At 44.2% G+C, this 15,146-nt stretch overlaps 3 protein-coding genes across 3 annotated transcripts in view; 1 reads left to right on the top strand and 2 right to left on the bottom strand.

Moving 5' to 3' along the window:
• Positions 1–126: 126 nt before the first annotated feature.
• RNaseZ (ribonuclease Z) lies at positions 127–3,002 on the bottom strand. The gene is made up of 7 exons (XM_088041848.1): positions 2,670–3,002; positions 2,431–2,617; positions 2,172–2,385; positions 1,704–2,121; positions 1,126–1,656; positions 355–1,078; positions 127–304 (listed from the first exon to the last, which is right to left on the bottom strand). The coding sequence occupies exons 1-7, from the start codon at positions 2,909–2,911 to the stop codon at positions 152–154; spliced, it is 2,469 nt and encodes an 822-aa protein (XP_087897974.1). The 5' UTR covers positions 2,912–3,002; the 3' UTR covers positions 127–151.
• Positions 2,987–5,630, top strand: Noc2 (Nucleolar complex protein 2). The gene is made up of 4 exons (XM_088041851.1): positions 2,987–3,661; positions 3,706–4,050; positions 4,096–4,977; positions 5,024–5,630. The coding sequence occupies exons 1-4, from the start codon at positions 3,245–3,247 to the stop codon at positions 5,519–5,521; spliced, it is 2,142 nt and encodes a 713-aa protein (XP_087897977.1). The 5' UTR covers positions 2,987–3,244; the 3' UTR covers positions 5,522–5,630.
• Positions 5,631–5,773: 143 nt separating this feature from the next.
• The window catches only part of LOC148170930 (uncharacterized), an 11,535-nt gene continuing 2,162 nt past the window's right edge, over positions 5,774–15,146 (bottom strand). The window contains exons 3-11 of the mRNA XM_088041844.1: positions 12,972–13,172; positions 7,860–12,927; positions 7,172–7,813; positions 6,637–7,124; positions 6,334–6,590; positions 6,236–6,289; positions 6,081–6,186; positions 5,951–6,028; positions 5,774–5,900 (exon numbers count right to left, since the gene is read on the bottom strand). Of these exons, the coding sequence (XP_087897970.1) occupies positions 5,868–5,900; positions 5,951–6,028; positions 6,081–6,186; positions 6,236–6,289; positions 6,334–6,590; positions 6,637–7,124; positions 7,172–7,813; positions 7,860–12,927; positions 12,972–13,172 (6,927 nt within the window). The 3' untranslated portion in view covers positions 5,774–5,867. The remainder of the gene's footprint in view (positions 5,901–5,950; positions 6,029–6,080; positions 6,187–6,235; positions 6,290–6,333; positions 6,591–6,636; positions 7,125–7,171; positions 7,814–7,859; positions 12,928–12,971; positions 13,173–15,146) is intronic.

The raw sequence follows: 15,146 nt of genomic DNA, 5'->3' as shown, positions 1-15,146 counted from the left end.
GAAATTGTACGTTAGAAAGTAACTTGAGCGGAAGTTGTTGCGCGCGAAATTCAAATTTGACATTTCAAAAAATGCATGAGAACACCAAACCACTTCTTTCTTTAAATGAATAAATAAACAGACAGGCGTTTTTCAGTGTGTATTTTAAAACTTAACAAGCTTTCTGCTGCATTGCTTCTTTCTCCCTCTCAATTTTGAGCTGTCGCTTCACCGCTTTTTGCTCCATTTCTTCGTAGTACTCGACAAACATCAATTTGAGCGCCGGGTAAAGCAGTGGGATCAGCGGCAGTTCGTCCAGACGCACCTTAAACCAACAATAAAGTCTATTGTCACAAAAAAAAAATTGTTTTTTACCCTCATATTATCAAACGCTATTCCGACATTTTCGGTGAAGTTGTCGTTAAACCGCGGTAGTTTCGCATACCGCTGACTAAAATGCGTTAAGAGAGTGTATTTAGCCCCCATCCTGCGCCCGATATCTATCGCCTGCGACGTCGTAGAGTGCATTTTCACGACGGCTTCATCAGCGAGGTCGTCTTCCATGGTCGCTTCGTGGATCAACAAGTCGCTGCTTTTCCCCAAGTCCACGAGAGCGTCCGAGGGCATTGTGTCCCCAGAATACGTAATTTTGTAACCGTTTGATAGAGTCATGCTGACACCGAAAGCATTGGGGCAATGTTTGACAAAACACGTGCTGATGTCGCGCAGTCCTAAATTCTCCAGGACTAAATTATTTCGCTCTTCTTGCTCCTTCTGGTCCTGGAGCAAATCCGAGTTTGGTACTAAAATGAACTCCTCTTGGATGTCCTCGAAACAATTATTGTAAAAAGAGAGCCACCACAGAATTTGTTTGGGGGCTATCAAAAATAAGGGTTGGGGGGGTAAGCCGAGGGTTTGTAGGGATTTTCGGCGGCCTTGCAGCAGCCCGATGAGCCCCAAATGGTGGTCGGCGTGCAAATGAGAAATGTAGATTGCCTTAATGTTGGAGAAAATTTCACAGGCTTTGTCGCGGCCGTAGAATCGGACAATCTGGCCATGAGTTCCTTCGCCGCAGTCGAGGATGACCACTGTGCTCTCACTGAAACACAACAATTGGGTCTTTGGGGGGTTGTTTGATCAACTCACTCAATTTCCAGGACCATCCCGCTGGTATTTCGCGTTTTGTTGGGAATAGAGGACCCAGTCCCCAAAAACAACAATTTGGGGAACTCCTTGATGCTCAACTGAGCCCGCCTCTGCGCCAACTGCTGCGTTACTTCATGCAGCTCTTGGGAGAAATTCTCTATAGTCATGGTCTCCTCAATAAACTGCGAAGGAGTCAGTTTTAACTCCAAGGACTTATCGCAGCCCTTCTTCGGTCTTAAATGGTAGTTAAAAAGTGTGTTTACACTGGTGGAAACTGGCGACCTCACAGACAACTTCTCAAGAGGCAACGAAGGGCAATCCGGTTTCATTTTCTTGGGTTGAGGGATATCAGGAGGAGGCTCGTCAAGAATTTCAGTCCCTTGATCCCCCAGAAGAGGGAAAAAGTCGTCGGACAAAAGATTCAACTTGTATTGGATCCTATGAACAGCCGCACTTCCCATGCAAGTGTTGGTCTCATTAAGAATTAGATGGTGAGTGCTGGCGGTAAATCCATCCATCCACTCCTTGTACCTTAAATATACCGAGTGTTTATTAAATCGTCACACCTAAACTCATACTTTGGATGCTCCATGATTTTCTGAGGCGTGAAATGAACGACGGTATGAGCGACATCTTCGTCCCGTTCGGCCGTAGCTTGATGTTTCTTAAAGACGTTATTATTGACCAGAGAGTCTAGATAGTCTTCTGAGGGGCACTCCAAGACTATGAAGACAGGACCGGGGTCATCAGGCTCACAGACATCAGAAGCTTTGACAACAGCTCCGTTGGGCAAAGTGATGTCTTTCCCTGACTTTAACTGGCCGAGAAGGGGGCCAGCGGGGACTCCAAACTTGACGCATTTGTCTAAACAGAGGGCCCCAGGACGCGGTTGTAGCTGACAGATATACGCCATGCTGATACCCTTGGCTTTAATCTCTTGCAGTTTTAGTTTTGAAGATTCGGAAATTCTCGGGGGGCTCCGCCGTCTCCCACTACCTGAAAGAAGTTTTTAGTATTGTAAAGGGGGCACTAGAAAATTTTACTACATTCGTGTGCGTAGTAATCGACGTCGTCTTCAGGAACGAGAGAATTTGAGCTTGGTTCTCCCAATTCCTCTGAATTTTTTGGGGTACGTTCGATGGGCACGTATTTCACCTTCAAGACGTTGTCTTCAAACATTGTGGATTCGTCACACGTTGCGACACGCATCTCCAAGTCTTTGAGGACGACAAATCGACGCGTAGCTATAAAAAGTTCCCCCTAAAATCCCAAATTAGTTGGAAACTACTTTAAAAAGAGCAGTACCAAGCCCTCGGGACCATGAAGAGTCATTTCAGGGACCCCCACATCCTGTATCGTCAACGCAGCTCCTGGCAGCCCCCCAATATTCGCCCACGTGGGTTGCGTTATAAAAATATGCTCCAATTTCGCGAGTTTCATCTTATGTTCGTGGGCCAAACGTTGGGTGCCTTCAGAACAATTAAACAAATATCTAAAAATACAAAATTATGGGTAATTTATTGTATTAATTAGGGGGCTCCTACCTTGACTGATCAGAAAACACGTAAAGCGACCGTGGGGCGCCTTCCGCCCCAGTCCCTAAAACTTGCAAGGCGACTTTTCCAGGACTGTACTTGCTGAACTTTTCCTTGATTTTCCGGCGCTGCTTCTGAGCCTCTGGAATGTGTTTCTTTTCTTTAGGCATGGTGTTAAGGATTTTGATGAGGTTAGAATTTACGAGTGTCGCATAACAACGTCTGAGAGGTTGCAGGACACGAGTAGACATGGATTTTGAATAGAAACTAAACGAAAATGGGCCTGAAATGGTGTAATGTGCCGCAATTTTAAGTTTGAAAGGTGATTTTGACAGCTGACATTTTGAGTGGAGTGAAGTTGCCGCAACGTGGCATGGAGATTAAAAATTATCTGAGCGGTCTTTGAAGAAGAGGAGGTTTTTAAGTTGACGAGAAGCGCCGCGTGACCTTTCGGGATAAACAATTTAGTTGAGAGCCTCACGTGGAATTTAATTCAAAAGTCTAAAGTAAAAGAGTGGCTAACTTCATGTCATATTAGTGACAGTTCTAACCTCACTTTTGCACGTTTTGTGTTGTTCTCCAAGATGGTTAAAATCAAGAAGAAGCCTCTTTTAAAACCCGCGAAGAAGACCAAAACGAAAGTAAAGAAGACGAAGAAAGATGAAGACTATAGTTCGATGTCAGTGGACAATTTTCTCGATCAAGATTTCGAAGAAAGTGGTGAGGAAGAGGCCCCTTCGTCGGACGAAATTGACGCTGAGTCTGGTAACGAAATTGACCCTGAGGCCGACTCTGGCGATGAAATCCAAGAACACAAACACGCCCTGTCTAAACTAAAGGAAACAGACCCAGAATTCTACCAGTTCTTGGAAGAAAACGACAAGAAACTCCTCGAATTTAACTTGTCTGATGAAGAAGTTGAGGAATCAGAGGGTGAAGAGGACGCTCCTCACGAGCTGCCTCAGCAGCTGGAGGTGGCGAGCGACGAAAGCGATTTTGAGGTACCCCCAATTAATTTAATTCGCGTGTTAAATTTTTTTTGTAGGATGAAGAAAAAACGAAAGACAAGGGGGTTGTGACCCTCAAAATGTTGAAATCCTGGGAGAGCGCCATCCAGAAAGACAATTCTAACAAAACCATTAACACAGTAATTCAAGCTTTCCATGCAGCTCTTGAAACTGTTGGTTCAGAAGACTCAGAACCCTCACTGTATAAAGTTGAGGGATCGGCGGCTTTCAATGGAGTCATCCAGTTGTGTGTCATCCACTTAGGACCGGCCGTGAGGCGCTTTTTGGGGCTATCACACGGGAGTAAGCAGCCCCCTCACAAATGTAAGAAGTTCACTAAAGTTAAGAGGCCTCTAAAAGATTACTTCATGGATCTGGCAAAGGTAAGAAGGTACTAAAACGAGCGAAAAAAAAACAATTTTTTGTAGCTACTCAGTGGAGTCACTTCCTCTAATATCCAAACAGTTCTTTTAAAGCATCTTCATTACATGTCCCCTTTTATTGTCTCGTATCCTAACATTACCAAAGCGATTCTCAAACGGTTAATTTCGATTTGGGGCACCGCCGAGGAAGGCGTCCGCGTCTTGGCTTTCCTTTGCATCCTCCGTATTACCAACGGACAAAAACTCAAATTTCTAGACACGGTATTAAAGGCAATGTACATGACGTACGTTAAAAACTCGAAATTTGTTAGCCTCGGTTCCTTGGCCTCCATTAATTTCATGCGGCGCTCGTTGGTTGAAATGTTCGCTTTGGACCCATCAATCGCCTACCAACACGTCTTTTTATACATCCGCCAGCTCGCGATTCATTTGCGTAACGCCATCACCGTCAACAAAAAAGAAAACACCCAAACCGTCTACAATTGGCAGTACATAAACTCCCTGAAGCTATGGGGCAACTTCCTGGGAGTCGCCCATCACAAACCGCAACTCCAACCGCTGATTTACCCCCTCGTACAGGTTTGTTTAGGTGTCTTAAAGTTAGTACCAACAACTCAGTATTTCCCGTTGCGCTTCCACGTCGTGCAGATTTTAATGGACTTGTCGCGAGACAGCGGGGTTTTTATTCCCATCCTCCCTTTTATCCTTGAAGTTTTGACTTCGTACGACTTTAACAAGAAGCACCAGAAAGTTTCGATGAAGCCGCTCCAGTTCACGTGTTTATTGAGGGTCTCCAAGTCACAGATGGTGGAGAATGGGTTCAAGGACACCATCGTGGAGACCATTTATGGGTTGCTGTTGGAGTATCTAGCGGCGTATTCACACAGTATCGCTTATCCAGATCTCTGTTTGATGTGTGTCGTCCAGGTAGGACCCCACGTCAGTGATTGTCTCGCTATTAAAGTGTTTTTAGATCAAACAGTTTCTGAAGAGGTGCAACAACGCGAATTACAACAGGAAGATGAAGCAGTTGCTGGAGAAAATTGAACAGAACGCGCAGTTTATCGAAAACGAGCGAAGCAAAGTCGGGGTTAACATAACGGATTTCAAGCAGATTGAAGGGTGGGAGGCTCAGATTAAAACTAAGGGAACTCCTCTGGGGGCGTTCTTCGACAATTGGAACAAACTGCATACTATTAAGAAGAACAAACAGTTGACTAATAATGAGGAGTTGGGTGATTATAAGTTACCGGTGGTGAAGAAGAAGGCGGCGAAACCCCGAGAGGAAGGTCCGGTGGAGTTGTTCCCAAGTGACGACGATTCAGAGGATGAGACTTCGGAGGATAAGAAACTAAAACGGGGGAAGAGAGGTGGGAAGAATGTTAATAAAAAGGTGAAGGATGAAAGAGGACCTGTGGAGGACGACGGGGAGAAAGACATCGTCGAAGATCTTAAAGTGGACGACTGGTGATCAATTAAATAAAATTTATTCATAAAAAAAATACAATAAAACTTATTATTAGTACGTTTACATTGTACATTGTTATTATGTTTTTAACAATAAATTTTACACACAAGTCTTTTTTTGGCACTCTGCTTTTGCCCGACCAGAATATATTAATATAAATAGTAAAAACCTAACATACATATATACATAATCCATTCACACGTCCTAAACCAAAAATTTCGATTTGTTTATGTACACACACAATATGGCTGATTCTGAGTCTCACATTCTATAAATATTGACAAAGTCAGAATAACACAGACACTCAATTTTAAGGCACATTATGAGCTCGGGAGACTCGGGTTTGGTGCTAAAGGGACTCGAAACCTGATATGTCACTGCCCTGTAAACAAAAAAATTATTTTTCAGATGATTTGGGGAGTTAAATCGTACCCTATCCGGTTTATATAAGTGGGTATGAGGGAGCAAAAAAGTGGAGCCCAAATCCCGCTCAGCCATTGTATTCGCCTCCTAAAAACAAAGTTACATCAGCCCCAAAAAACGATTAAAAATAGCGAATTACATCATTGTGGTGCTGCGACGACGGTTTCGAATCGTAGTCACCCCTAAACGACTTCATAGGGGGTGGAATTGTAGTTTCATCGTACGACCTTGCCTCCGACACGGTACTAAAACTCACTCAATAACCCGTGTGCTCTAAAAAAAACGCAAACTTACTTAATCCTGGGCGTTATGTCCAGCCAACTGGTCATGGGGTCAAGATCATTATCCCTGAAACAACCCATTAGTACCATTAAGTTGTCGGTGGTACCAACCTTAGAGTGTTGAATTGGGACCTCGTCCCGGTACTCGACAACAAATCCGCGCTTATCTTCTGTATGAGCGTCGCGTTCTCACTTCGATCAGCTTCGGTACCACACGTAGTACCCAAAGTGCCCATGTTGTTGCCCAAAACTGTCGCAGAGACTTCAAAACCGGCCGAAACGAGAGCTCCGGAGGTTTTGCGAGAGAGCGGTTTCTCCTCGATGTAGGAGTCGCTTTGGGCGCTGCTGTACTTCCTTTTGTTCTCCGACTGGAACTCAACACTGAAGACACGTCTTAAGACTGAACGAATTTACCTTATTTGGTGAAGGCCCCGCGTCTAGATAACTAAGAAGTTTCGCCTCGTTGCTGGTGGAGGGCACCGAAGGCTTCCTGGCGTCAAAAGTGGTGTAGTTGCTCAAAGGAGATGTTGGTGGTGCCGGATGGTACTTTGCTCGTGGAATCATAACAGTCAAAGATCGGTCCTTTTGGTCTGGGAAAGTCATCTCTCCATTCTCCACGTCTGGCTGCACCGGTTTCTTTAAGGCCCCTTTGAGTTTCTGTTGTTTCTTCGGGACGTACGGTGGTATCGGGTTAGTCTCAGATCTACTATCTTCAGAACTCGTGTCTTGGATCATTGCTCGTCGATCCATGGTCCCTCGGTTTCCTACTCTTTGAGGAAGGAAACTCATCCCGGTGGCCACTCTAGTCTTCCGAGGTTTCTTCCGGCAACACGTCATTATCAAGCACAGGAGAAGCAAAGTGAAGAGAACTGCTCCGAGGGTCACCAAAGCGATCAAAAGAACTGAAACCAAGATTTGTGAGAGGAGTTAACAGTTTTAATTGAAGTACCTTTCAGATTGATGTGGCAGCTCTCTCCGGTGTACCAATGGAAGCACTCGCAGAAGACTTGCTCGTCTCCTCTCGAGTAACACGTCCCGTGGTAGTTGCACTTTTCACACCCAATCAACTCAGCGGAACAGATTCTTCCGGGATAAAGAATGTTTTCTGACAAGTCAGCGAACCCTTCTTTACAACTACAAGTGTAGGTACCTTTCAAATTGAAGCATTGCGCGTTTTCTGAACAATCGTGGAATTTCGAGCTGGTGCACTCGTCGAAATCCAACGCTCGAAGGTCTTCTAACCCTTCCCGCGAAGCGAAGAGTTCGGTACCACCAAGACTGTAGTTATTGTTTCGTAGGTACTTCTTGAAGACGTCCTCCAGACGCTTCTCGTCGGTGTTGTCCGAAAGTTGGAGGTAAAACTTCGTGGTGACTCCATTCGGTGTCATTCTTGGTCCGTATGAGTGGATGTGGACTCCATGGTAGACGTCTCGAAGATCCGACTGCATGACCATGCGGTCGAGGGCTTCATGAGTCAGAGCTGTTAATTTCGTGAATTTTGTTGAGTTCGGGTTTGTTAAGTCTTGCGTGAACTGGAGGTTTTCCCGTCCGAAGCGATCTAAATCCACTTTGATGTTGTACGTGTACGTTGCTGCAACAAACAATTAGACTTGTGGGGGTGGGATTAAGAGACTTACGGTTACAGGGCCGGTCTGGGAACATTCTCGCGAAGCCAGGCCTGCAGACACACCTCATGATCCCATCAACGCGTTGACACAGCTCGTTTCTTGACGCTTTACACTCCGGTTCGCACTTGTCTGTTTGGACGCGCGGCACTTCGAGACTTGGAGGACTCGCGATGAAGATTCCTCCAAGTAAAACGTTGTTTGCTTCGTTGGTGTTCAACATCTCGTCTCTTTCCTGAGTTTCGTAGCTGTTGTTCGGGACTTTGATGACACTTCCTTTGTTCTTGTCGGTCATGACGACGAAAATTGACTCGTTTTCGTTGCTTGATTCTTCGAGGACGCTGGGGGCGTCGGTTTCGTTGATGATGAACTCTTCTAAACTGTCGTCGTCTTCGGTACTCTCCACTGTGATTGTTGGGATTGCGATCGTACTACTAGGAGTGGGGCGAAGAGTAGTACTAGGAAGCGGTCGTCCTTTGATCGCTGGGTAAGTACTACTGTAGACGTCCGGTGGGTACAAAGAACTACCAGTACTGACTGTTGTAGTCACAGTTTCAATGATACTCGTCGGTTTGACTAAAGTGTGGAATTCTGTGACGGTGTCCACCAGAGTGGACTTCTCGGTTTTTGTCACCAAGAGAGTTGAGGTGAATGGAGGTCCGCCCAAAGTCTTCACCACTGTAGTTTTAGTGATGGTCACTGTAGAAGTCTTGGTGTGGGTTATGTACCTCGTTGGAATAACAGTTTTGCTTGGTTTTAAGCTCGGAGGTTTCTTGCTCGTTTCGTCGACGACTTTCACTTCGTTACCAGCGTGGTGGACGGCTGTGGGAACAACTTCAGTGGTACTACTAACCACCTGAGGCACTCTGGTGATAGTGGTGGTACTACTAGTTGTAACCACTGATGGTAACTCTTTTGTTCTCGTCGTGGTACCACTACGGAGTTCAGTTTCCGACGAAGAAATCTCAACACTCACTGAATGGGGGTTGCCAATGATCACCTCTAAAGACGGCGAACTCGTGGTCACTGTAGGTGTCGGTACTATAATCCTCGACTCCTCAGGTCTCGCCGTCGTTCTATTTCTACCATAAATCTCAAAGTACGGCCGCGACGGTCTTCGCGTCGTGATTCTAACAGTGGTGGGTCTTCGCGTGAACGGTTTCCTGGTCCTCGGTCTGGTACTCTCTGTGGTTGTAGTACCTTCTGTGCGAATTATAGGCTTGTGGGTCGAAACTAGCGGAGGAGGACTCATTCCGACCACTTCATCAAGCAGAGGACTTGGTGGTGGTGGTACTATATTCTCCGCCGGTTTGGGTACGTATGGTACTGAGGTACTCGCGTGCCCTTCCAAGTCAGTAGCATCAAGATCCAAACTTGGAACTCTTTTGATGTCACCACTCGGCGAGTTAATTTCGATTTTCGGTGGCTGCATATCAATGCCGATGACCGGTGGAGGAGGCTTCATGATCTCCATGTCGCTGTCATCAATGGGTACTTCGCCGGTGTTGAGTTCCGGTGGTACAAACTTTTTGGTGGTTGTCGACGCCGTGGTCACTCTCTCTCGCTTCAGTAAATCTGTGATTGAGAGAGGTTTGGAGGTGCGACGTGGTTTCTCCGTTGGGAAAGGTTTGATAACTTGAGGAGCTAAAGTCGGTTGGTCGATCGGCAAAGAAGTGACTTTGGGTCGGCTGGGTAAAACTGATTTTGACGTCGTGGAAATGAAGACAGGGATTGGTAGTCGTGTCTTGACACCAAAGAGTGGACGTTTCGTCCCAGTTGTGGTACTCGCAGGTCTTCTCCGTGTGGTCGGTCGGACGTAGTTCTCAGTGGTGTGTTTCTCGAAGTAAATCGGCCTCGCGGTGATGCTTCCAATGTAAGTAATAAAACCAGAATCGGGTTTAGTCGCGATGTAATTAAACTGATCTTGATCGTAGCTATTGATCTGATTACTCTGTTGGTTCTCTGGTCGTACAAAAGGTCGCGGGAGACTAACCTTCGGTGGTACCTCAACTTGGTACTTACTGTCGTTTCTAACAGACTTTGGTGTGGTTGTCGTGATCTTCAAGATTTCGAAAGGAACTTGCCCAGGACGTAAAGGTCTACTGTTGGATTCTTGAACCACCTCGCCTGCTTCATTGGTCAAGTCTTCGTCCTCCTCCACCGAAATCTTCTCCGGCGAGGCTTCACCCTCTGGGATTAAGGGTATAGGGACTGGTTTTTGGGGTCTCGGCGAGTACTGTGGCCGCTTCAAAGGAGGAGGTCCCATGAACTCCGACAGCTCCACCTTGGGCTTCGATGGTCTATAATTATTATTATTATATTTCGGAGCAAATGGTTTTCCAACCAACGGAGGTTTCAGGTGCAGAATTTGATTACCAATCTTTGACTCTGTTGGTGGTCGCAAATCAATGATATCTTGAGGAGCGACAACGACATTTCCTATGGGAGTTTCTTGTTTGTACCCTTCGTAGATGGTCAAGTTGGCAAAAGGTTTTTTTGGGGAACCACCGAATCTGCCTCCGTCGTCATACGACACTGGCTCTGGGTCTCCAACTGTACCAATTCCAGCCACGTAGATGTTGTCGTTGTTCTTGTTCGCTGGTACTTCAACAGTACCGATGCTTTCAGCGAATCTGTTGTCATTACCTTTGATGACTTCGAAGGAGATTGGAGGTGGTCGGAAATGAGACTCGCCGTGGTTGATAACGTGAGCATTGAACTCGTTGTCTTTTTCCAGCATCCCGAAGGAAATTGGAGGAACATTGACGTTAACTTCATTGGGATATGGGATAATATTGGGTCGCGATGGGTTGATATTAATCTGAAGCTGCTCCTTGTCGATGGGTTGGGGGGCTACTTTAATAACCCCAACGACTTGTTTCTGGTTGGAGCCCCCATCGTAGATTGACGCGAATTGGGGTACCCCATTATTATAACTTTCAATAGCGGAGAATTCCGGTTGCGGGTAAGGAGAGGGATCATCGAAATACTGCCCGTTGCGATGGGGTTCTGTCGAGCCCCCATAAATAAGCGCAGTGGTGCGATTATGAGGAATATTAACAAACGCCACTTGACTCGGCTGGATGTTCACTAGAAGTGGTTGTCCGGTTGATCTCTCCACCACTTCAGGAAGAACTATTGAGGGTTGAAGATTAAAATTGTGGATGGGGTTGTTCGGTGGTTGTCCCTCCGCATAGACTGGGAACGCGTTCTGCGCCGCGTTCTTCAAAATTTCTTCTGGGATATTCGGGATTTTTAACTCGTGGCTAACTTCATTCACCCCGAAAGAAATACCGTAGTTGTTCTGACTTTGCGCGTACACCTGCAGGGGGATGTGTTTATGCTTCTCACCCCTCAGTGGGGGTGGAGGACCCACATAGTCGTCTTTACTGGGCGCATGAACGATAGGCTTCTCCACTTTCACAGGAATATGTTTGTATTCGTGGTTTCGTTTCGGCCACTTTTGGGGGGCTGGTGGTGGTTTCATCCCATATCCATCATCATCCTCCTTGACTTGGTTTAATGGGATTGTCGGGACGCGTGGTCCCACCCGTCCCGGTTTCCCTACTATAACATCAGAATTCGCAGTTATCACGTCCCCGGGAGAAATCGGGATTCCACCATTAAGCAACGGACTCTCATGGGTTGGTTTCATTCCATTCCAGTCCACGGTTTCTTGGAGATGAAAAGTAGCAATATTCTGACTTTCCGCCACCTCAAAATCATCGTTCACCCCTCCAACGGGGATATAAACCGGCGCGCGGTTCTTAGAGTTGATTTCTTCTCCTTCATGACTCTTCGGGGTGGTTGGAGGGATGATAGAATCATTCCTTCTATTTCCCTTGAGATTGGTTTGAATCAAATCGGCCATCGCGTTGAGCACGGGGGTTAATCGCTCGATGTTGATGGACCCCAAACCCAACAAATCAGGGACTTGGTTTGGGGTCTTCACCACCTTTGTGGAAGGTTTCGGTCCGGATTTGGTCGGAGCCACTGAACTGTGATTCTTAACTTTCGTTTTAGTGGGGCGCCGCACCTTACTCGTCGAAGTCACCGTCTTGGTTTTCTTCAGAACCTTGGAACTCGTGAGTGAAGGAGTTTTGACCGGCGGCTCCTCATCCAGGAAGATGATAGTTGAACCCACCACCACGTTAGGCGTAGAGGACTCTATTGTAACCTTCTTACTCTCGTTGATTTGAGGGAGCTTAGTGCGTTCGATGGGCAAAACCTTCGTTGGCGTTATTTGATCCGCGATCACTGTAATTTCGAGTTTTTGACCATCGGTCAACGTCGCCGACTTCGTGATGGTTTGAGTACCATCGCGGATCTGACTCTTGATTTTAGAAAGGTACTTCTTGTCCAAGAGACTCGGATTGATTGTTTCCGTGACCACGTTCTCAATGACTTTGGAATGCGAGCTGATGACCGTAGGACTCGCAGTCTCACCTTTCTGCAGAAGAGTGGTAAAGTACGTGAAAGTAGTATGATACGTCTTCGTGGCGACGATGTGGAAACTCTCCCCCGACAAATCCACCTTTTGCTTCTTCTTATCGTCAACACTCGCCGTGCGTTTGGGGTGCAAAAACAGCTTCTCCGTCACCACGTCTGCGGAGGTGGAGACGTTGGTTTTCACCACCTTTTTCCCGTTTTCCACCAACGTGTTGTAGTACGTGTAGGTAACAAAGTACGTCTTCACAACGTCGGTGGTGGTGTAGTTAACAGACACTGGCGTGGGGTCTTCGACGTCCAAGGCAATATAAGAAGTCATCACCGAAGTGGCTTTTGGTGGTACCGACTCTGTGATGACCACTTGAGTTACCACTTCGTTGGTACTCACCACCTGAGTTTCGTCGCCTTCGTAGAGCGTCTTTGTTAGAGCAACAGTGCTGTAATAGGTGTTGGTGTCTTTGACAGCGGGGCCTCGTTCTGAAGGTTGGAGAAGAGACAGGTAGTCATCCGGAGCCGTCACTGTATTCGTTACTGTGTGTTTGGATGTTACGACCAGCGGCTGCTCGCCATCCAAGATCGTATTGAGATAAGTGTACGTCGTGTGAAAGACTCCCACGGATAGATTAGGGTACTGAAAATCGCCATTAGCTCAGTTTTGAGAGACATCATGATTACCTGTGTTAACGTGATTCCCATGGCTGGGGTTGGTAGGATCTTTCCGGTATTTCTTTCTTCGGTGGCGATGTTAGAAACGACTTGTTCATGACTAGAGACTGTCGTGGTACCACTTTCTAAGTAAGTGGTTAAGTAAGTGAACGTCGTGAGACAAGTTTTGGTTACGAATTGGTTGGGATAGAGCGATGTTAAACTGTTGATCTAAAAGAACGATTTGTTTAATTTGCTGACAGTTTGTCCCCGACAGTTCGTCCCCGGCAAGTGGTCCCCAAACCTTTTTGTCTCCGGTTCATTCGTCCCCAGTGATTTCGCCCCCTTGAAAATTCGTCCTCCGAAAATTTGTTCTTGAAAGTTTTGTTTACATGCGCTGTAATAATAAAAATGTAATCCGTTTTTCAAAATTTATTGTCATAGGATCTGGCAGAAATTGTAGCCACCCCTAAAATTGTCGTTAATAATAATTTATTTTTTGTCATCGTGAGAGTTTAAACAACCAGTATTTATTAATACAGTGCAACCTCGATAATTGAGTTGTTAAATAAACATAGGTTTAAGGCAACAGAATTATTTGGAACGTTTTTTTAATTCAAAATGTGTATATAAAAAGTTTAACAAAATGTATCAACATTTTAACAATAACAATTTTAATAAATGAACGAATTGAAACTCAACTCTTATCAGACATATTATATAAAAGCAACTATTTTGTAGTAAAAAAATTTACTACTTCCTTTTATTTCTTTTTTGGTCCTAAATTTTTTTTGCCACTTGAGTTTTCAGTTTCCTGAATTATGAAGGTTTTCATTGCAAAAGAATTGATTTCAAGCATTTTTTTTAAGTATGCTAACATTACTATTCAAAGACAAACATTTTAACTCATAATTTTGTTTTTGCTCTCTGTACTGACCTAAATCTTATTAAACTACACTAACTGTTACTGAAGTTCCAAATTTTACGTTTTCTAACATTGGAAGTAAAAGTACGAAGTTGTTATTCTTCGATTTGTGTGTTTTTTGTAATGCACGGATAATTGAGGTACGGATAATCGAACGAACACTCTTGCACGGATAATCCGCACCCGGATGATCGAGGTTCTACTGTATTACAGGAAACTAATGCGCTCATTCAAAGTTATTTTTTAGACGTTCTTTGCATTTGATCATTAAAATGTTTTTCTTAATATATTCCGGATTTATTATTTTATGTAATTTTTTATTTTGGCGGACACGGACAGAGTTAAAAGTTAAATAGTTATTTACAGTCGCGTGTGGTAACTTACATTTTACAGCGCGAAATCAGTTTGAAGCACGACGGCGTAGCCGGAGTGCTATAATGATTGAGCGCTGTAAAATGGTTAACGCACAAGAGTTGTATTAAACTTTTTGGCCGAAAAATTTTAATTTAAATAATTGGATTTTTCAAAATTTATGAGAACTGTCACATCTGACATTTATAAATTTCATCATCTGTCAATTCTGTCAATTTTGTAGTTGGTGCACATAAAGTACACAAGATGGCGCTGAATAAAAAAACGTTTTAATATTACTTTAAACATAGAAATATTGTCTTAATTGAGATAATAATTTAGGTAGATTCCACTTTGGTGATCAATCTTCATTATGGTAAAGTGATTTTAATTTATAAACGCATGTGAAGAGCAGACGATTTGGGCAATGTTTACAGCACGGCGTGTGTAAACGTCCAGGGCGCTTGTAAATCTAGTGTTTCCGAAGCTGTCAATTGAATGTTAATTCAAATTTATTTTTGCAATTTTTTGTATGTCTTCTCTAGAAATGCTTTTATTTACCAGTGACAAATTTATTATATTTGATTTTTTTAATTGCAATTAAACATACTAAATCAACCACTTTTGACCCCGACACATTTTGATTTGACTGAAAGTTTTTTATTTTTTTCTACACTATTAAAAAGGTTCTCAGAATTTCTTCAATTTTTTTGTTCTTAACTCAAAAAAAGTTACGATTTTTTTCAAAAAATGGCTTTTATATTTTCAAATTGCTATAACTTTTTCAAAAATTAACTTATTGGGACGTTTTTTTTTTCAAAATTTTTGGCTTAAAATGTACTTTTCAGAAAAAAATACAAAATAAATTGAAGATGATTACATTAATAAAATTTTTTGCGAAAAAACCCTATTTTCTCAAAGTTCGTTAT

Source organism: Gnatocerus cornutus, chromosome 7 (genome assembly GCF_029298725.1).
Source record: "Gnatocerus cornutus isolate USDA-ARS CGAHR chromosome 7, icGnaCorn1.1, whole genome shotgun sequence".
NCBI classification, from domain to species: Eukaryota; Metazoa; Arthropoda; class Insecta; order Coleoptera; family Tenebrionidae; genus Gnatocerus; species Gnatocerus cornutus.
The sequence above is the reverse complement of the archived record's forward strand: the minus strand, read 5'-3'. Positions and strand labels throughout refer to the sequence as shown.

Coding starts and splice junctions, on each gene's coding strand:
- Noc2 (XM_088041851.1), top strand. CDS start 3,245: ATGGTTAAAATCAAGAAGAAGCCTCTTTTAAAACCCGCGAAGAAGACC. Junction 3,662..3,705: donor GCGACGAAAGCGATTTTGAG/GTACCCCCAATT, acceptor TTTTTTTTGTAG/GATGAAGAAAAAACGAAAGA. Junction 4,051..4,095: donor ACTTCATGGATCTGGCAAAG/GTAAGAAGGTAC, acceptor AATTTTTTGTAG/CTACTCAGTGGAGTCACTTC.
- RNaseZ (XM_088041848.1), bottom strand. CDS start 2,911: ATGTCTACTCGTGTCCTGCAACCTCTCAGACGTTGTTATGCGACACTC. Junction 2,618..2,669: donor GTGTTTTCTGATCAGTCAAG/GTAGGAGCCCCC, acceptor TTGTATTTTTAG/ATATTTGTTTAATTGTTCTG. Junction 1,079..1,125: donor GGGATGGTCCTGGAAATTGA/GTGAGTTGATCA, acceptor GTTGTGTTTCAG/TGAGAGCACAGTGGTCATCC.